We start from the raw sequence: 21,373 nt of genomic DNA on the forward strand, positions 1-21,373 counted from the left end.
TATATAACTGCAGCAATACCTCCCTGTTTTTATATTCTATCCCCCGAGCAATAAAAGCCAACATTCCGTTGGCCTTCTTGATCACCTGCTGCACCTGCAAACTAACTTTTTGATTTTCTTGCACTAGGACCCCCAGATCCCTTTGTACTGCAGTACTTTCCAGTTTCTCGCCATTAAGATAATAACTTGCTCTCCGATTTTTCCTGCCAAAGTGCATAACCTCACATTTTCCAATATTGTATTGCATCTGCCAAATCTCCGCCCACTCACCCAGCCTGTCTATATCCCCTTGTAGGTTTTTTATGTCCTCCTCACTCTCTACTTTCCCTCCCATCTTTGTATCATCTGCAAACTTTGATATGTTACACTCGGTCCCCTCCTCCAAATCGTTAATATAGATTGTAAAGAGTTGGGGACCCAGCACCGACCCCTGCGGAACACCACTGGCTACAGGTTGCCAGTCCGAGAATGTACCATTTATCCCAACTCTCTGCTTCCTGTTAGATAACCAATCCTCCACCCATGCCAGAATATTACCCCCAATCCAGTGATTCTTTATCTTGAGCAATAATCTTTTATGTGGCACCTTGTCGCATGCCTTCTGGAAGTCCAAATACACTACGTCCACTGGTTCCCCTTTATCCACCCTGTACGTTATATCCTCAAAGAACTCAAGCAAATTTGTCAGACCTGACTTCCCCTTCGTAAAGCCATGCTGACTTTGTCCTATTAAATTATGTTTATCCAAATGTTCCGCTACTGTCTCCTTAATAATAGACTCCAAAATTTTACCCACCACAGATGTTAGGCTAACTGGTCTATAATTTCCAGCCTTCTGCCTACTACCCTTTTTAAATAAGGGTGTTACATTGGCAGTTTTCCAATCTGCCGGGACCTTTGCCGAGTCCAGAGAATTTTGGAAAATTATTACCAAAGCATCCACAATCCCTACTGCTACTTCCCTCAAGACCCTAGGATGTAAGCCATCAGGTCCAGGGGATTTATCCGCCTTGAGCCCATTAATTTACTGAGTACCAATTCCTTAGTGATTTTAATCGTATTTAGCTCCTCCACCCCTAGAGCCCCCTGTTTGTCCAGTGTTGGGATATTCTTAGTGTCCTCTACTGTAAAATATTTGTTCAGCATTTTTGCCATCTCCATGTTTCCCACCATTAATTTCCCGGTCTCATCCTCTAAAGGACCTACGTTTGCCTTAGCCGCCCTTTTTCTTTTTATATAACTGTAGAAACTCTTGCTATCTGTTTTTATATTTTTTGCTAATTTATTTTCATAATCTATCTTCCCTTTCTTAATCAATCCTTTCATTACTTTTTGCTGTCTTTTGAAGACTTCCCAATCCTCTATCCTCCCACTTTTGTCGAAGCAATGTGGTGGATTTTTGGCAGAGAATTTCAGAAAATGGGGCTGTGATAGGGAAGACCCTACCACTGGTGGTGGAGCAGAGGAAAGTCATCAGTAGACAGTAGTCCAGACTCAAAACAGCAGAGGGTATGAGCTGGGATGTAGGGCTAAAGGAGGTTGCACAGGTAGGGTGCAGCAAGGTCATGGAGGGATTTGAGGCGGAAGATGGGGATTTTGAGGTTGGGAACCAGTGGAAATTGACAAAGACAAGTGTAATAGGTGAATGGGTCTTAGTACGGGACAGGGTGGAAATGGTGGAGTTCTGGATAAGTTGTGTACTGTGGAGCTCGGTTAGGAAAGTGTTGGAGAGAACGAGCCTGGAAATAATGAAGGTATCAATAAGGATTTCAAGGGTGGTGAGGAACAGCTAGGGACAGAGGCAAGTGATGTTGTGGAAGTGGAACCAGATGGACTGGATGTGGGTTTGAATCTCAATTCAGGATTGAATAGGACCTAATGTTGTAGACTGTTGGGTGTTGACTGAGCAAGCAGTCGGGAGGAGAAAGGATGGAGAGTTCTGGTTAAAACTCTGACTTTGGTTTTTACAATATTTAGTTGGAGACATGACGTGTATATTTTTAGTTACTTCGTTGGTGTCAGCTTAGCTTTTGACAAAATGAGTGCTAAAATCCTAGGATTTTATCGGAGACCAGAAGCAGCACTACCCATCTCTGACACCATTTTGACAGATACTAAATACTGTGCTTTACACAGTATCAATTAGGTTCGGCTTAACTCATATGGCATGTGGAAGATGTATATTATTAGAAGAATTAAGAATACAAAGTAGTTAATTACCTTTTGGCCAATTAAGCCCTTTCTCTTCATACACACCTACAACATGGTAAATCTGTTGAGGGAAGGAAGCATCTATCCCCAAACCTTCTTTAAGATAAATCTCTGATTTTTTTTTCTGCAACTGACACAAAAGTCAATGAAAGCTCTGAAGCAGTAATCCGAGGACTCAGTAAATGATTGCACCAGCCAGTGTGTTGCTGATTTACAACTAGGAAGATCCCAGGTTTGCTCCCTGGTCTGTAATGAGTTGACTGATCGCAGCTAGAACAATTAGCCTCTGAGCTGGAGAAAACAGACCATGTTGATCCTCCTGATGGGAAATGAAACACGGACTCGGGGTGAGGAAAAGAAGCTGCTTGGCGGTGATGCTTCCAGTAGTTGAAGAGCCGAGGGGCGGGGCCGTCTCCTCGGGGCTGTGCCCAGGCCGGTGTGTCGGGGCGGGGCCGTCTCCTCGGGGCTGTGCCCAGGCCGGTGTGTCGGGGCGGGGCCGTCTCCTCGGGGCTGTGCCCAGGCCGGTGTGTCGGGGCGGGGCCGACACGGGGGAAGTCCGCGGCCGCTCGGGAGTTCACAGTTGGACGGGGGACGGAGCAGCTGAGCGGCGAGTGTGAGGCCTGTGGGACCGTGTCAGGTAGATGCAGGCTGGGTCGGCGGGGCAGTGCGGGCTCGGCTGGGGTGTGAGGGCCCCCGGGGGGCGGCTGACTGTTGGTTACTGGCTTCATTGGGCTGGGCGCTGGTTACCGGCCCCCCGGCCCCCCGGCCCCGGCCCGATATCTCTTGAAACAGTTACCGGGAGGCTCCACTCGGCGCTGGAGCCGCTCCCTGGCCTGTGAGGAGCTGCCGGGCCCGCGGGGTTTCCAGCACCTCAGTTATCATCAAAGCCCCGACTGGGACAAACTGTCCCCCCCCCGGGACAAACTGTGTTTCCCCCCCCCCCCCCCCCCCCGGGACAAACTGTGTTTCCCCCCCCCCCCCCACCCCTGGGACAAACTGTCCCCCCCCCCTCCCGGGACAAACTGTCCCCCCCCCCCCCTCCCGGGACAAACTGTCCCCCCCCCCCCCCCCCGGGACAAACTGTCCCCCCCCCCCCCCCCCCCCCGGGACAAACTGTCCCCCCCCCCCCCCCCCCGGGACAAACTGTCCCCCCCCCCCCCCCCCCCCAGGACAAACTGTCCCCCCCCCCCCCCCGGGACAAACTGTCCCCCCCCCCCCCCCCCCGGGACAAACTGTCCCCCCCCCCCGGGACAAACTGTCCCCCCCCCCCCCCCCCCCTCCCGGGACAAACTGTCCGTCTCCCCCCCCCCCCCCCCCCCCCACCTTTACTCAGAGTGTGGGATGTACTCCCATTCTCCCCCAGCTGTGATATCCCATCCTCTGTCCTGGTCACTGACTTCGGCATGTAACGCCTTCCCTGACGTACCAGCTGTCAGGTATCCTCTTCCACCCCCGATGACCTTGTGATAGTCCCACCCTACTCACTGTGGCATATCTTGCCCTTCTTAACTCACCCACTCTGGGATATTCCCATCTCATTCATCAGCTCTTGGATTTAATACCTCCCTCTTCACCAACTGTCGGATATCCCACTCCCTTTTCATTGACTTTGAGATATTGTACACCACCCTCTGCTCGCTGACAGAGATATTCCACCCTTCCCAACACTTCAACGGCAAGTGCTATCCCCCTCTCTGCTGCAAATGTGTTGGCATATTTTGCTACTCATTCTGTCCATGTGATTATCATGATCATTTCCACACTCTTCATCTGAGAAATCCCACCCTCCTGCACTGCCTATGTTTGAGAAACGCTGCCCACCCTATTGGTTATCTGTTTGTGGCATATCCTGGTTCGGTCAAATTCCTGCTGGGTCAGTTGGTTGGGCAGCATGGGGCAATGTTGGGTCAGTTGCTGTGGGCCTGCATTGGGCAATGTTGGGTCAGTTGGTTGGGCAGCATGGGGCAATGCTGGGTCAGTTGCTGTGGGCTGGTTGGTATGTGTCTGTACTATGGTGTTTGATATTAGTCAGTTTTTACAGTGAGTATTGTTTAACACCTGTAAAGTCATTAGAAACTATGTAACCAGTATGAGGAAGGAAATGGACGTCACATGCAGCTCCTGCTGGAGTCATGATTAGAAAATCTCAAAGGGCTTCTCACATCTACCAATTACTGTTCTCCTAAAACTAGAATCATGAGGCCCCTGGCAGGGCCTCAAGTCATGTGAGCATGATGGAGAGGAAAAGAACAGCTGGTCCATTGAGCATGTCCCATACAGTAATGGTGTAACTAAGCATCATGATCCCTAATGCCCCCCACCCTCACCATCAGCCACGTAACCTGCTGGGAGAGGCAAACAAACAGGTTTTAAAAAAGAACCCTAGGCCAATTCAGGGGAAAGTAAATCTGGAAATTCCTCCCTGTCCTTCGAAGCCGATCAAAACGAGTTTTAGGAGTCACACAGTGAGCATGAGCCACGTCTCCCAATACCTCACCTACCTTTTATATGCTGTGATATCAGTCCCACGCAGGAACTCGTCCAGCTCCCTTTTGAACGCTCGTCGTGAATCAGTACTCGCTGCATGAGCCGGCAACTTGTTCCAAAGGTTCTTGACCCTCAGCAAAAAGAAAAGCCTTCTGACCTCTAACCTAGTTTTATGTTTACCTAACTTATATGCACATCCCCTGGTTCTCCCTGACCTATTTAATTCAAATAGTCTATCCACATGGTCATGATCTAGTCCCTTTATGATTTTAAAGGTCTCAATCAAATCTCCCTAGAGTCTATGCTTTTCTAGAGTAAAATGACTCCATAAGCCTGTCGTTATAATTAAGGGCTTTCAAGCTAGGTATGAATCTAGTGGCCCTCCTTTGAAACTTTTTTAGGGCCTTTATGTCACCCACCATGTGAGGGGACCAAAACTGGACGCTAAATGAGACCTAACCAAAATCTTGTACAAGCACAATGTAGTGCCTTTTGCTTAATGTTGGATCATCCTCGCAATACATCCTAATACTCTGTTTGTTTTTGCTATAGCCTCACAGCACTGGTCATGAACCTTTACAGACTCGTGCGCTAACACCTGGGTCTCTATCCTGCTCAACAGACTTGTTCAGAGCCCTGCATGGTATACACATGCTTGACGGTAGCCTTGTCCATGTACACAACACTACATTCATCTATACTAAATGTCATCTGCCAGATGCGGGCCCATTCCCCCATCGCGTCCAGATCTGATGTAGCTGTTTATTCTCATCCAAGATTCTAACACTCGCGCAATTCTTTGTATCGTCCATGAACTTGTGGCAGGTTCCCCCAATGCCTTCGTCCAGATGATTAATGAAGCAATGGACATGACACCGATCACTATATTCATGCCTCGGAGTGCCTCAAATTTGCCATTTTCTCTGTGGCCGCGAGCTAGCAATGGCTATTTTTATACTTTTTTTAAAAAAAGTCCCAATTGTGTCTTGAGCGAATGTTAAATTGTGCTGTTTTGGGGGGAGGAGTAGATTTTTTGACTAAAGTCAAATTAATTACAAATGATTGTGTCTGCTTATTATCCGCAGCATGAACACGAAGTATCTATAACAGAGGCTGTGAACAAGATTACAGAGGCTGCAAATTGTAACTTTTGCCACTGTGTTTTCCTAGTGCTGCTGTACACTTTTCTGCTGAAAAGTATTCACGCGCCCTTGCAATGTCGCTGCCGACGCTCCCAGAATCATGTAGCCATGTGCTGGCTGAGCTGGACTCACTGGATCCCCTGTTGTCTGCCCTCCGGCTAGATTCGAACAGACTGAAGGTGAGTGAGACTAGGGCACACGCAACACAGCTCATTAAATTAAAGGGCTGAGGTTTTATATTTTTGTGGGAGGGAGGTTATGTGGGTATTTTGATCCAAGACTAAGCTGCTTTGAAGTGTTCAGGTTGTTGGGTAATACAGAGGTCTGTTTTGTGTTGCTGTGGTTCTGGGTTTTTGTCAGTAGTGGCTCTCAGGAAACAATGGGAATTATAGAGCTCCACTTAGAGAGACACAGTGGAGCAGCATTTCAATCCACTCACAGGTGCTCCTGTTACAGAGGAGGATGAGTATGGAGTACTGTACCCTCCTGTTATAGGTGAAGAGTGGCATGTTAAACTGAACGCATTCCACTCTGCCATTGGTGTGTATGTACAATGCAGCCTGCTGTTACAGGCAAAGATGCGTGAACCACATTTCTCCAGTTAAAGATATGATTGTGACATGGGTTGGTAATTGGTCAGGAGGTAGGAGGCAGAGAGTAGGGATAAAGTGTTTGTTCTCTGATTGACGAGGTGTGACGAGTGGTGTTCCCGAGGGATCTGTCTAGGGCCTCAGCTTTTCACCATATATATTAATGACTTGGATGAAGGAGTAGAGAGTTGTATATCCAAGTTTGCAGATGACCCTAAGTTAGGAGGTACAGTAAGTTGTTTGGATGGGAGCAGGAAGTTACAAAGGAACATGGTCGGATTAGGTGGACAAAACTGTGACAGATGTGGGGGAAGTGTGAGGTTATCCACTTTGGATTGGAGAAAGGCAAATCAGAACATTTTCTTAATGGGGGGGAAAAAACTAGGAGCTGTGGAGGAGCAATGGGATTTAGATGTCCAGGTACGCAAATCACTAAAAAGCTAGTGCACAGGTCCAAAAAGTAATCATAAAGGTATATGGAATGTTTGCCTTTATCTCAAGGGGGCTTGAATACAAAAGGGTGGAAGTTATGCTCAGTTGTACAGAACCTTGGTCATATCCTATCTTGAGTACTGTGTTCCGTTTTGGGCACCAAACCTCAGGAAGGATATATTGCCACTGGAAGGGGTACAGCGCACAATCATCAGAATGATACCGGGGGTACCATTTATGAGAGGTTGCGTAAACATGGCTTGCATTGCCTTGAGTTTAGAAGGTTGAGGGGTGATCTAATCGAGATATTTAAAGTGATAAAGGGGATCGATAGGGTGGATACAGAGAATCTATTTCCTTTGGTGGGGGAATCCATAACAAGGGGACAAAATCTTAAAATGGAGCTAAGCCATTTAGGAGTGAAATCAGGAAGCATTTTTTACGCAAAGGGTAGTGGAAATCTGGACCTCCTTTCCCTAAAGGCAATGGATGCTGGGTCAATTGAAATTTTCAAGACTGAGATTGATAGATTTTTGTTAGGTAAGGGTATCGAGGAACATGGGTCAAAGGCATGTAAATGGAGTTGAGGCGCAGATCAGCCATGATCTAATTGAATGTCCTGAGTTATCTGATCTCAGCCCAAGACAGGGAAAGGGGTACTACAATTGACTTGAGTACCTCTGGACCAGGGAGCGGAAATTCTACCTGCTCCTGAATGTTGTCCCTGCTGGAAACTGCTTGAGTGTGGACTACGGCTGAGAACTGGAGTAGGTTTGGCTGTGATGTACCCGTGGTGCAATAGCTATTGTCGTCTGTGTTGAACGCATGAAACATGGCTGGGTATTGGAGGCTTTACCAACGCTCTTGGAACTGTACCTGAGCAACTGTTGACAATTTTGGGGGGAGGGGATAGAAATTTGGAACAAATCCTGAACTGGTGCAAACTAGTCACAGACTGAGGGTAAGTTTCAGAGATTGAGCGGAGTGAGATTTTTCTATCGTCCAAAACTACATCTTTAATGAGTAATAGGGACAGGTTGACATGAAGAGAGGGTTGGAAAGTACAGTCAATATGATGGGTAGTGGAATTAATAATAGACGATTTTGACATTGTGGCTGTGGAAATATTAAAACATTGGTTTGAAGGATCCTGTCTTTTCTCAGTGTACGTGTTTGTCAGTGTCCCGGAAGTGGCTGGCACTGGGCAGCTCGGCTGGGGGACTACATCTCATTCAGAAGGAAGGCTGGAAGCAGAGGCTGATGTTAACGCACAAGGTGAGCGCGGGAAAAGGTTAAACATACGAACAGTAATGGACAGGAAAAGACACTCTGGTCCATCTAGCCTGTCCCACACAATTGTGATACCTTATGTATCACAATGTATACACACTCCACCCCACATAACTTAAAAAGGGTGAAGCACAGGTCTGGTTTCTTAGGATCCTGTGTATATTGTGTGTGACGTCAGAGAAATGCAGAATTATTAAATGTTTGTGTATCATCTTGCAGAACCCATTCTAACACGGCCAAGGCCGAATCAGAAGTACAGTGAAGTATCTGGGCCTATGTGAACTCCTGCATTGTCTTTGCCTCCCCGATAGCTCCTTTAATAAGTGCAGTGCGTAACTGAGCCACACAGACCAGAGGCCCCAGTTCTGTCCTCGATTTATACTGAATCTGCTGGTTTCAACCAGGTGAGCAGTTGGAGTGCTACAATTGGACTTAGCACCTCTAGGTTAGTGAGGGCAAAAATCAACCAGGATTCCTGCTGCTCTTCACGCTATCAGATGACTTCTACAAGAAAATGTTCTCTTGTGGATGTTGTGTGAAGATAGAATCGGGCTCAGCTGTGATGTCCTCCATGGTTGAATAGCCTGCCAACACTCACTGGCTGGGTTCAAACATGAAGAATGGCCACTTGGGTGAGGTATTGCTGCCTTTGGAACTGCACCCCAGCGAGTATCCACTAGGGTCACTGGTAGCACTCTTGCTTTTAAACAAGAAGGTCACAGGCTCAAACTCTAAGATTTGAGCACCTAATCTAGGTTGCTACTTCAATGCAATACCAAGGGAGTGCTTTAATGTTGGAGCTGCTGCCTTTCTGATGAGACATTAAACTAAGGCCCCATCTACTTGTTCAGGTGGATGTAAAAGATAGGCAAAATGGAAAGGGGGGGGGGGTAGCCGTGATAATAAAGGATGAGATAAAGTCAGTAGTGAGAAAGGATCTTAGTTCAGAAAATCAGGATTTAGAATCAGTATGGGTGAAGCTAAGAAATAACAAGGGGCAGAAAACACTGGTGGGAGCAGTTTACAGGCCCCTTATCATTTGTTATAGTGTTGGACAGCATATAAATCAGGAAATTAGAGGAGCATGTAATAAGGGTAATGCAATAATCATGGGGGACTTTAATCTTCATATAGACTGGGCAAATCAAATTGGCAAAAGTAGTTTGGAGGAAGAGTTCATGGAATGCACTGGAGACAGTTTCCTAGAATAATAGGTCAAGGAACCAACTAGGGAAACAGGCTATTTTCGATCTTGTCTTGTGTAATGAGACAGGGTTAATTAGTAATCTTATAGTAAAGGGTCCTCTGGGGAAGAGTGGTCTTAATATGATAGAATTTCATATTGAGTTTGAGAGTGATGTAGTTAAGTCCGAAGCTCGGGTCTTAAAATTATCAAAGCCAATTACGGAGGTATGATGGGTGAGTTGGTTAAGGTTGATTGGAAAATTAGATTAAAAGATATGATGGTAGATAAGCAATGGTGAACATTTAAAGAAATAATTTATAATTCTCCACGAATGTACATTTCCTTGAGGAATAAAAATACCATGGGAAAAGTGATCCATCTGTGGCTAACTGGAGAAGTTAGGGATAGTATTAGATTAAAAGAAGAGGCTTACAAAGTTGCCAAAAAGAGTAGTAAGCCTGAAGATTGGGAGGGTTTTAGAAATCAGCAAAGGATGACCAAGAAACTGATAAAGAGGAAGAAAATAGAATAGGAGAGTAAACTAGCAAGAAATATAAAAACAGATTGTAAGAGCTTCTACAAGTATGTAAAAAGGAAGAGATTAGCAAAAGTGAACGTGGGTCCCTTAGAGGCAGAGACAGGAGAAATTATAATGGGGAATAAGGAAATGGCAGAGATGTTAAACAAATATTTTGTATCTGTCTTCACAGTAGAAGACACAAAACATATACCAGAAATAGTTGTAAACAATTTTACAACACCAAGTTATAGTCCAACAATTTTATTTTAAAATCCACAAGCTTTCGGAGGCTTCCTCCTTCCTCAGGTGAATGTGGAAATGAAATCCTCGAACCTATTGCATTTATAAATCACAGAACAATGCCTGGTGATTACAGACAGTCTTTTCAACTGCCCGTTGCCAAGGCAACCAAAGTGTTCAGACAGACAGGTGTTACCTACAGGGCCACCGAATATACAAACGGCCCGAACTAAAAAAACAGATGATGTGGAGATGCCAATTAAGAAAAAAACAGAGCGAGAGAGGCAGAAACATAGAAACATCCAGAAGGAAAAGACAGCAATTGACCCGTTATATTAAAAACAGATAACATTTGTTCGCTGGTGGGGTAACGTGTAGCGTGACATGAGCCCAAGATCCCGGTTGAGGCCGTCCTCATGGGTGCGGAACTTGGCTATCAATTTCTGCTCGACGATTTTGCGTTGTCGAGTGTCTCAAAGGCCGCCTTGGAGTACGCTTACCTGAAGGTCGGTGGCTGAATGTCCTTGACTGCTGAAGTGTTCCCCGACTGGGAGGGAACCCTCCTGTCTGGCGATTGTTGCGCGGTGTCCGTTCATCCGTTGTCGCAGCGTTTGCATGGTCTCGCCAATGTACCATGCTCTGGGGCATCCTTTCCTGCAACGTATGAGGTAGACAACGTTGGCCGAGTCACAGGAGTATGAACCATGCACCTGGTGGGTGGTGTCCTCTTGTGTGATGGTGGTATCTGTGTCGATGATCTGGCATGTCTTGCAGAGGTTACCGTGGCAGGGTTGTGTGGTATCGTGGACGCTGTTCTCCTGAAAGCTGGGTAATTTGCTGCGAACGATGGTCTGTTTGAGGTTGGGTGGCTGTTTAAAGGTGAGTAGTGGAGGTGTGGGGATGGCCATAGCGAGGTGTTCGTCGTCATTGATGACATGTTGAAGGCTGCGGAGAACATGGCGTAGTTTCTCCGCTCCGGGGAAGTACTGGACGGCGAAGGGTACTCTGTTGGTTGCGTCTTCTGAGGAGGTCTATGCGATTTTTTGCTGTGGCCCGTCGGAACTGTCGATCGATGAGTCGAGCGTCATATCCCGTTCTTACTAGGGCGTCTTTCAGCGTCTGTAGGTGTCCATCGCGTTCCTCCTCGTCTGAGCAGACCCTGTGTATTCGCAGGGCCTGTCCTTGGGGATGGCCTCTTTGACGTGGTTAGGGTGGAAGCTGGAAAAGTGGAGCATCGTGAGGTTGTCCGTGGGCTTGCGGTAGAGTGAGGTGCTGAGGTGCCCGTCTTTGATGGAGATTCGTGTGTCCAAGAAAGAAACTGATTCTGAGGAGTAGTCCATGGTGAGCTTGATGGTGGGATGGAACTTTTTAATGTTATTGTGTAGTCTCTTTAGTGATTCTTCGCCGTGGGTCCATAGAAAGAAAATGTCGTCGATGTATCTGGTGTATAGTGTTGGTTGGAGGTCCTATGCAGTGAAGAAGTCCTGCTCGAACTTGTGCATGAAAATGTTGGCGTATTGGGGTGCGAATTTGGTCCCCATGGCTGTTCCGTGTGTTTGGGTAAAGAACTGGTTATCGAAGGTGAAGACATTGTGATCCAGGATGAAGCGGATGAGTTGTAGGATGGCGTCTGGAGATTGGCTGTTGTTGGTGTTGAGTATTGATGCTGTCGCAGCGATGCCGTCATCGTGGGGGATACTGGTGTAGAGTGCCGAGACGTCCATCGTGGTGAGAAGTGTTCCTGGTTCAACTGGTCCGTGGGTACTGAGTTTTTGTAGGAAGTCTGTAGTGTCGCGACAGAAGCTGGGGGTTCCCTGTACGATGGGTTTCAGGATGCCCTCGACGTATCCAGAGAGGTTCTCACACAGGGTTCCGTTGCCTGATACGATAGGACGTCTGGGTGTATTGGCTTTGTGTATCTTTGGGAGGCAGTAGAAGTCTCCCACGCGGGGAGAACGTGGGATGAGAGCGCGTAGGATGCTTTGAAGGTCTGGATCGAAGGTCTTGATCAGTTTGTTGAGCTGGTGAGTGTGTTCTTTGGTCGGATCTGCGGGTAACCGTCTGTAGTGTTCCTGGTTGTCCAGTTGTCGGTATGCTTCTTTGTATACCGACAACTGGTGCCGTAAGGTTCAGTGCTTGGGCCTCAGCTGTTTACAATTTGCATCAATGACTTAGATGATGGGACCGTGTGTAATGTATCCAAGTTTGCTGACGATATAACGCTAAGTGGGAAAGTAAGTTATGAGGAGGATGCAAAGAGGCTGCAAAGGGATCAGGTTAAGTGATTAGTCAAGAAGGTGGCAAATGGAGTATAATGTGGGGAAATGTGAAATTATCCACTTTGGTAGGAAGAATAGAAAAGCAAAATATTTTTTAAAAGGTGAGAGACTAGTAAATGTTGGTATTCAGAGGGATTTGGGTGTCCTTGTACACGAATCACAGAAAGTTAACATGCAGGTACAGCAAGCAATTAGGAAGGCAAATGGTATGTTAGACTTTATTGGAAGGGGGTTGGAGTATAGGAGTAGGGAGGTCTTGCTACAATTACATAGGGCTCTAGTGAGACCACACCTGGAGTACTGTGTACAGTTTTGGTCTCCTTACCTAAGGAAGGTTATACTTGCCTTAGAGGGGATGAAGGATCACTAGATTGATTCCTGGGATGAGAGGGTTGTCCTATGGGGAGAGATTGAGTAGAATGGGCCTATGCTCTCTAGAGTTTAGAAGAATGAGAGGTGATCTTATTGAAATGTATAAAATTCTTAGAGGGCTTGACAGGGTAGATGCTGAGAGGCTGTTTCCCCTGGCTGGAGAGTCTAGAACTAGGGGGCATAGTCTCAGGATAAGGGGTCAGCCATTTGGGATCGAGATGAGGAGGAATTTCTTCACTCAGAGGGTCGTGAATCTTTGGAATTCTCTACCCCAGTGGGCTGTGAATGCTGAGTCATTGAGTCTATTCAAAACTGAGATTGATAATTTATGGACACTAAGGCAATCAAGGGATATGGGGAGAGGCTGGGAAAGCACATTGGCCCAAACCCTAAATTTTGAGTGGGTGCAGTTGGTGCAGTCTGTTCCCCATTTTCTCCCAACTGCCTTGAGCAGCATTTTTCCTCCAACTACTGGAAAACTGCATGGGGACAAACGGAGAAAGCTAAACAATAATATAAAAGCTAAAAAAAAAGGGCTGGGGCCTTGGAGAAGTTGTACATCGGCATATGAATGATATGAACTTCTAATAAACTTTCTGTCCTTCAGGAAGGAGCTCTCACTCATGTTACTTGCTGTCAGCATGATGAGGACTATGTTGCTGTAGCAACTAGGTAAGGGGACTTTATTATTAGACTTTCAATTCTGGATTCTTCCTGTACTCTGTAGCAGCCTCTGTTTTTTCACTCTTTCTATAGAGATAGTGTAATGGTAATGTTACTTTTTCGTTTCCTTTAACTTTTTTTCATTCTAGATATGTTTTCCTTCCATATTTCATACCACTTTTGTCGGTTCCCTATGTCCAAGAAAGGGTTTTCACTTGCCCTGATATCCAGCTAAAATTTGTAGCATGCCCAGGTAACTAGCCCATGCCTTCATTGAATCCTCATAGTGTTCAGAAAGCGGCAGAATAAACACTACACTAAACCTTGCCCTGGGCTTTAACTGACATATTTATTATAGTTCTAGAATAAGCCAGTAGTAGTAACACATTTTTACAGTAAATGTTAAGCTTAGCATTAGTTCATAATAAATAATTCATAACATGTTAAACAGAGGTAATTTTATTATATAGTGGTTATTTTTTTTCTCTCTCATTATCTACTAAAGCTCTCTAGTCTGACTAACTTTCTTGAAAGCTTCCAGGCACACACACTGATTTGGTTAAAAAAAAAAATTGATAAATACCTTCAAAACAGTGACTGGGACCCAGTCAACTTAAATCATTGTCAATTCAAAGGAGTTGAAGAAATCACACGCATTGTTTGTATTTAAATTAAATGGCTTAACTCCTCCCTCAGGTTAGCCAAATAACAACCAGCTAACTGTTGAAACAAATGCAACAAGTTAAGCTGGGATATGATTTCTGAGTGAAGCTGGTTTTTAATCCCTTATGTACCATGACAGAAATAATGAAGCTCATACCACGCTAAATCTTGGGCAGAAATGCTTCATTTTTGTCATAGAATCATACAGCACAGATGGCGGCAATTTGGCCCATCGTGCCTCTGCCGGCTCTTTAAAAGAGCTGTCCAATTTGTCCTACACCGCTGCTCTTTCCCCATAGTCATAGTGTGTGTACAAAGCCTTTATTTACTGGATAACAGAGTACGGTATGTAAGACTGTGTACAGAGTAATGCACGCTATAGAAATAGACTTTGTGTGTACCTCTCAAATGTGCTGTTTTAATTGGGATGGCCCAATGTTAAGTAGCAGCAGTGGACGCAAATCTGGTGTTTGAAAATCATTGATTTGCTCGCTTTACAGGAACCACATTTACCCCCAAGCATCAGCAGAATTCCACCTGTTCAAATCTGTGCAAATTGAAAGATATGACTTCACATAACTGAGTGATGTGCCCATCGTAAGATGTATACTGGGCGATGCCCTATTGCAGAGAAAGAGATCCGCATAAAGGGAATTGCAGAGAGAGCAAGAATGCTTGTGCTGAGTGATGCATAATGCCGAGGGAAATCTTTTACCTACTGGGAAATGCACACTATAGAGAGAAATGCTCTGTGTACTGGGTGATTTGTTGTTGGTCTCCATTAAATAATTTCCTAGGGTGACAAAGTCTCATTATTTTATCCTTTTGTTTTCTTTGTTCAGCCAGGGTCATGTGATTGTGTGGGAGCTGCATCAGGAGCGGCGTGGGAAACCTGAGCGTATTTACGTGTCATCGGAACACAAAGGCAGACAGGTCACGGCTCTCTGCTGGGACACGACTGCTCTCCGTGTCTTTGTGGGAGACAATCTGGGAAAAGTTTCCGGCCTGAAGGTTAATTCCTCCAAACAGGGAAAGGTCTGTGATTTTTTTTTTACTGTCTGTACCCCTTCTATGTTTGTGCATAATGTGGTGGTAGAGAGGGATGAACAAACCACCATACTGGGACATACACTGCACCCAACATGCATGGCCTAACATTATTCCTCACATTTCTAAAGGACTCCCCAATGGCTCAGTTGGTAAATACGAGGTGTAACTGAGCCATACAGACCAGCAGGCCGTGGAGTTAATTTCTGGTGTGTGTTGTTAGCTAGTCTCAGCTGGGTGCTACAATTGACCTCAGAACCCCTGAGTTAGGGAGGAGAAAATCAGCAAGAGATTCTACTCCTGCCTGCTATCCAGTGACTCCTGCTGGAAAGTACATGTATGTAGACATTGGTGGAAGATGCAATTAAGTTATGTGGTGACACCTCCAGTTTGAAGAGCCTGCCAGCATTTACGTTGAGGCTTACATGAAGAATGGCCACTTGAGTAAGGTTTTGGAGGGTGACTGCATTTAGAATAGTACCCCAGCAAGGAATTGGTGCATTCAGGACAGGAAGGGAAAAAAAATTGGTAAGATGAGAACCAGCAGCAGTTGGGCACTATTGGTGCCGACTGTGCTGGGGCTAGATGTAGCTGTACCAATGACAGGATGGGGCTCATTGGGTTGGACTATAGTCTAGCTAAGCATGATTAGGCTCAGTCTCGACTGGGCCATGTGTTAATGGATGGGATAGTGATTGGCACATGACAGCTGTGGTTTCTCTGATTAATAGACAGTTATGAAGATGGGTGTATGTGTAGTGAATGTGGACAAGTGTTTCCACAGGGCAGTTGCCTTGCCTGTGCCAGTGTGTGTGGAGGGAATTTGCAAGGATGTGTGCGCATTGTTATTAATGTAGTGTAGACTGTTGGTCAGTGTGATCTGTAATGTTGCTGTTATTCTCCGCTTGAATTATGGGCCTTTTTTAAAATTGAGACACCTAGGTGAAGGGCCAAGGCACAGAGTGTAGGACACTACCAAGGTGGAAAAGAATATAATTGAAGAAACAATGAGGTAATGAAGAAGTGGCGATTAGGCAATGCCAAGCTTGAGTCTTAAAAGTCAGTAAGAAGAAGGGAAGACAGAGAGAGGTTTTACATAATTTGTTTCTGGGAAAGAATGAGTTAGAATAAGAGATAGAATCATAGAAGTTACAACATGGAAACAGGCCCTTCGGCCCAACATGTCCATGTCGCCCAGTTTATACCACTAAGCTAGTCCCAATTGCCTGCACTTGGCCCATATCCCTCTATACCCATCTTACCCATGTAACTGTCCAAATGCTTTTTAAAAGACAAAATTGTACCCGCCTCTACTACTGCCTCTGGCAGCTCGTTCCAGACACTCACCACCCTTTGAGTGAAAAAATTGCCCCTCTGGACCCTTTTGTATCTCTCCCCTCTCACCTTAAATCTATGTCCCCTCGTTATAGACTCCCCTACCTTTGGGAAAAGATTTTGACTATCTACCTTATCTATGCCCCTCATTATTTTATAGACTTCTATAAGATCACCCCTAAACCTCCTACTCTCCAGGGAAAAAAGTCCCAGTCTATCTAACCTCTCCCTATAAGTCAAACCATCAAGTCCCGGTAGCATCCTAGTAAATCTTTTCTGCACTCTTTCTAGTTTAATAATATCCTCTCTATAATAGGGTGACCAGAACTGTACACAGTATTCCAAGTGTGGCCTTACTAATGTCCTGTACAACTTCAACAAGACATCCCAACTCCTGTATTCAATGTTCTAACCAATGAAACCAAGCATGCCGAATGCCTTCTTCACCACCCTATCCACCTGTGACTCCACTTTCAAGGAGCTATGAACCTGTACTCCTAGATCTCTTTGTTCTATAACTCTCCCCAACGCCCTACCATTAACGGAGTAGGTCCTGGCCCGATTCGATCTACCAAAATGCATCACCTCACATTTATCTAAATTAAACTCCATCTGCCATTCACCGGCCCACTGGCCCAATTTATCAAGGTCCCGTTGCAATCCTAGATAACCTTCTTCACTGTCCACAATGCCACCAATCTTGGTGTCATCTGCAAACTTACTAACCATGCCTCCTAAATTCTCATCCAAATCATTAATATAAATAACAAATAACAGTGGACCCAGCACCGATCCCTGAGGCACACCGCTGGTCACAGGCCTCCAGTTTGAAAAACAACCCTCTACAACCACCCTCTGTCTTCTGTCGTCAAGCCAATTTTGTATCCAATTGGCTACCTCACCTTGGATCCCATGAGATTTAACCTTGTGTAACAACCTACCATGCGGTACCTTGTCAAAGGCTTTGCTAAAGTCCATGTAGACCACGTCTACTGCACAGCCCTCATCTATCTTCTTGTTTACCCCTTCAAAAAACTCAATCAAATTCGTGAGACATGATTTTCCTCTCACAAAACCATGCTGACTGTTCCTAATCAGTCCCTGCCTCTCCAAATGCCAGTAGATCCTGTCTCTCAGAATACCCTCTAACAACTTACCCACTACAGATGTCAGGCTCACCGGTCTGTAGTTCCCAGGCTTTTCCCTGCCGCCCTTCTTAAACAAAGGCACAACATTTGCTACCCTCCAATCTTCAGGCACCTCACCTGTAGCTGTCGATGATTCAAATATCTCTGCTAGGGGACCCGCAATTTCCTCCCTAACTCCCATAACGTCCTGGGATACATTTCATCAGGTCCCGGAGATTTATCTACCTTGATGCGCGTTAAGACTTCCAGCACCTCCCTCTCTGTAATATGTACACTCCTCAAGACATCACTATTTATTTCCCCAAGTTCCCTAACATTCATGCCTTTCTCAACCGTAAATACCGATGTGAAATATTCATTTAGGATTTCACCCATCTCTTGTGGTTCCGCACATAGATGACCTTGTTGATCCTTAAGAGGCCCTACTCTCTCCCTAGTTACTCTTTTGCCCTTTATGTATTTGTAGAAGCTCTTTGGATTCTCCTTTGCCTTATCTGCCAAAGCAATCTCATGTCCCCTTTTTGCCCTCCTGATTTCTCTCTTAACTCTACTCCAGCAATCTCTATACTCTTCAAGGGATCCACTTGATCCCAGCTGTCTATGCATGTCATATGCCTCCTTCTTCTTTTTGACTAGGGCCTCAACCTCCCGAGTCATCCAAGGTTCCCTACTTCTACCAGCCTTGCCCTTCACTTTATAAGGAATGTGCTTACCCTGAACCCTGGTTAACACACTTTTGAAAGCCTCTCACTTACAAGACGTCCCTTTGCCTGCCAACAGACTCTCCCAATCAACTTCTGAAAGTTCCTGTCTAATACCATCAAAATTGGCCTTTCCCCAATTTAGAATTTTAACTTGTGGGCCAGACCTATCATTCTCCATAGCTATCTTAAAACTAATGAAATTATGATCACTGGTCCCAAAGTGATCCCTCACTAACACTTCTGTCACCTGCCCTTCCTTATTTCCCAAGAGGAGGTCAAGTTTTGCCCCCTCTCTAGTCGGGCCATCCACATACTGAATGAGAAATTCCTCCTGAATACACTCAACAAATTTCTCTCCATCCAAGCCCCTAATGCTATGGCTGTCCCAGTCAATGTTGGGAAAGTTAAAGTCCCCTACTATTACCACCCTATTTTTCTTGCAGCTGTCTGTAATCTCCTTACATATTTGCTCCTCAATTTCCCGTTGACTATTTGGGGGTCTGTAGTACAATCCTCTCAAAGTGATCTCTCCCTTCTTATTTTTCAGTTCTACCCATATAGACTCAGTGGGCGAACCCTCGGATATATCCCCTCTCACTACTGCCGTGATGTTCTCCCTAATCAAGAACGCAACTCCTCCTCCTCTCTTACCTTCATGATAAATGGAGCCAGGACTCGGAGGATGCAAGAGTGCAGAGTAGCGATCACTACAGCAGTACCAATAAAATAGATGTACCAATAGTAGTAGTACTAATAAAATAGTAGTACAAATAAAATAAGCCAAGAGAGAGGCTGGAGATGAGAAAAGGAAAGGCTGTTAGTCCAGGAATTTACTCTGCAATTTAAGTTCATGATAAATGGAGCCAGGACTCGGAGGATGCAAGAGTGCACAGACTTGCTGTTGCATGGGCTATGCTGAGCCACTTTATTGATTGTTTTCTCATTCTGTCTCAGGCTGCTGCATTTGTGATGTTTCCAGTTCAGGTGATTACAACAGTGGACTCGCGAGTGGTGCAGCTTGACTATCTGGAGGGCAGGCTACTGGTCTCTTCTCTCACTCGCTGCTATCTGTGTGACACCGACAGGTATTTGCCAGTATTTCTCACACATTGGGACCTTGATTATCTGCGCTGTGATTTTGGGCTAGTTGACTTCTCTCATGTTCTTAGCATGGAACCTGCCTGCTTATCAGCTCTGTTGATTTTAAAGTCGGAAGCTCTGCTGGGATCAGTGCTATGGAAGCTGATAAGATTGCTGGAGGTGAGCTCATGCCACCTTCATCTCTGCTTCTGGGGGTTGCAGTTTTTGCTGCCTCTCTCTAGTATATGGCAGGTCTGCTGGCTGGAGTTGCAGGGGGTGCATGGGGGAGATGCAGATCATCTGATTAATCAACTGTTGTGGCGCCTGTTGATCTTGCCAGCAGGAGTAATAGAGATGAGTATTGCCGGTGAGTAGGAGGGAAATTGCGGAATAGTTGGGCAGTGTACATTAACTTGGGGGATCTCGATTATCCACCAATTTCTATTATCTGCTGGGGAAAGAAGAGAAAGAGGCAATGCTTCAGTGTATTACAACCATCCTGCTCACTCCTTATGGTCCTTTTCTTTTTTAAAAAAAAACAACAAAAAAACTTTTTCCCACCTGTACCCCTCCACCCAATTTTCCCTCCAGGCGGTGCCAATTCTTGCTAGGATATGAGCACCAACCACCCTTCAGTACTTCATCCATTCTTCACGTCTGAACCTACATGGATAATGTTGGAGGTTATTTAACCTTGGAGGGAATCACATCAGTCTGATCATGTCCATACCTGGTCTACATAGGTAACTGCACTTTTCAGCAAGGTTAACAGGTTAATGTTCAAGAGCGAAAAACTTAACCAGTGTTCTTCCGTGTCTCCCTCCACCCCCCTCCACGCCCCCCCCCCCCCCCCCCCCCCGCCAACTTCCCCAAATCAAGGACACTGAGGCCAATTGTAACTTTCCTGTTGCCTGAGCTGAGATCAGTTCACTCATCACAGACCAGGAATTGAACCTGCAAACTTCCTTGTCTGCAGGGCTATGTATTTAACCAATGTTTTATGTAGATTATTCCAGCTGTGATGGTCACACTATATTGCCAGTTGCTTAAGGTGGTTCATTGGAAGAGAAACTCAAACTGTATCTTATGGCTAAGAGTTTATGGCTTCAGCCAAAAATAATAGATATTATCAATTTATTAAAATTCTGAAGATATTTTTCATAAGCAGTTGAGACTGTGTTGCTCTTTTACTTTGTCAGACGGACACGGGACTGACCAACTCTCCTGTGTTCAGTGTCAGATCCTTGCGTGAGATCATGACTTCCCACCATTTCTCCTATTCAGGGCCTTGATCTGACTCGTGTATGCAAGGTGCTGGTAATTCCAGTTTTCTCTCTCTGGAGAAGCCTTACTTTTAACGCAGGCCTTTCCCTACCACTTTGGATGCTGGAATAGTTCTATCTCCATAGTATTGTCTTGCTTTCACTCTACAAGTAGGGGAAGAAAGAGAAAGCTCTATTAAATTCGCAGTGCCAGTGAAATAAGGAGGAGGAGACAGTTTAAGTAAGAGTGGTGCTGATATAAACTGATTGTGCACCGGCTGAGGGCTTGTAACCTTACTGGATGGGTAATATCTACAATCATTATACAGTCAATAAAACTGTGAAGAGATTGGCATAATCAGGTCTACTTTATCAATTTTTCTTGCATGGCAGAGAGAAGTTCTGGAAAATTGGGAACAAGGAGCGAGATGGAGAATTCGGAGCCTGTTTCTTACCAGGAGCAAAGAACGTTGGATCCCTGCAGCCACTGATATTCTGTGCACGCCCTGGTTCACGGATGTGGGAGGTGAACTTTGAGGGGGAGGTGTTGAGCACGCACCAATTCAAACAGTTATTGGCATCTCCTCCACTTCCCATCATCACTTACAGGTATCCAGTTGCATGTCTGGCATGTGTCTCCTTCATTCGCTATCATTGCTTATAAGAACATAATAAATGTTATGGCTGAGAAAAGGCCATTCAGCCCTCCAAAGCTCATCCCT

The 21,373-nt window shown here is 45.6% G+C and overlaps 1 protein-coding gene across 1 annotated transcript in view; it reads left to right on the forward strand.

Moving 5' to 3' along the window:
* Nucleotides 1-2,617: 2,617 nt before the first annotated feature.
* Nucleotides 2,618-21,373, forward strand: part of LOC137327775 (centrosome-associated protein CEP250-like) — an 86,621-nt gene continuing 67,865 nt past the window's right edge. Inside the window, exons 1-7 of the mRNA XM_067993582.1 lie at nucleotides 2,618-2,848; nucleotides 5,869-6,019; nucleotides 8,027-8,137; nucleotides 13,357-13,421; nucleotides 14,918-15,110; nucleotides 19,264-19,394; nucleotides 21,045-21,260. Of these exons, the coding sequence (XP_067849683.1) occupies nucleotides 5,915-6,019; nucleotides 8,027-8,137; nucleotides 13,357-13,421; nucleotides 14,918-15,110; nucleotides 19,264-19,394; nucleotides 21,045-21,260 (821 nt within the window). The 5' untranslated portion in view covers nucleotides 2,618-2,848; nucleotides 5,869-5,914. The remainder of the gene's footprint in view (nucleotides 2,849-5,868; nucleotides 6,020-8,026; nucleotides 8,138-13,356; nucleotides 13,422-14,917; nucleotides 15,111-19,263; nucleotides 19,395-21,044; nucleotides 21,261-21,373) is intronic.

The sequence above is a fragment of the Heptranchias perlo genome, chromosome 12, assembly GCF_035084215.1.
Source record: "Heptranchias perlo isolate sHepPer1 chromosome 12, sHepPer1.hap1, whole genome shotgun sequence".
Lineage (NCBI taxonomy): Eukaryota > Metazoa > Chordata > Chondrichthyes > Hexanchiformes > Hexanchidae > Heptranchias > Heptranchias perlo.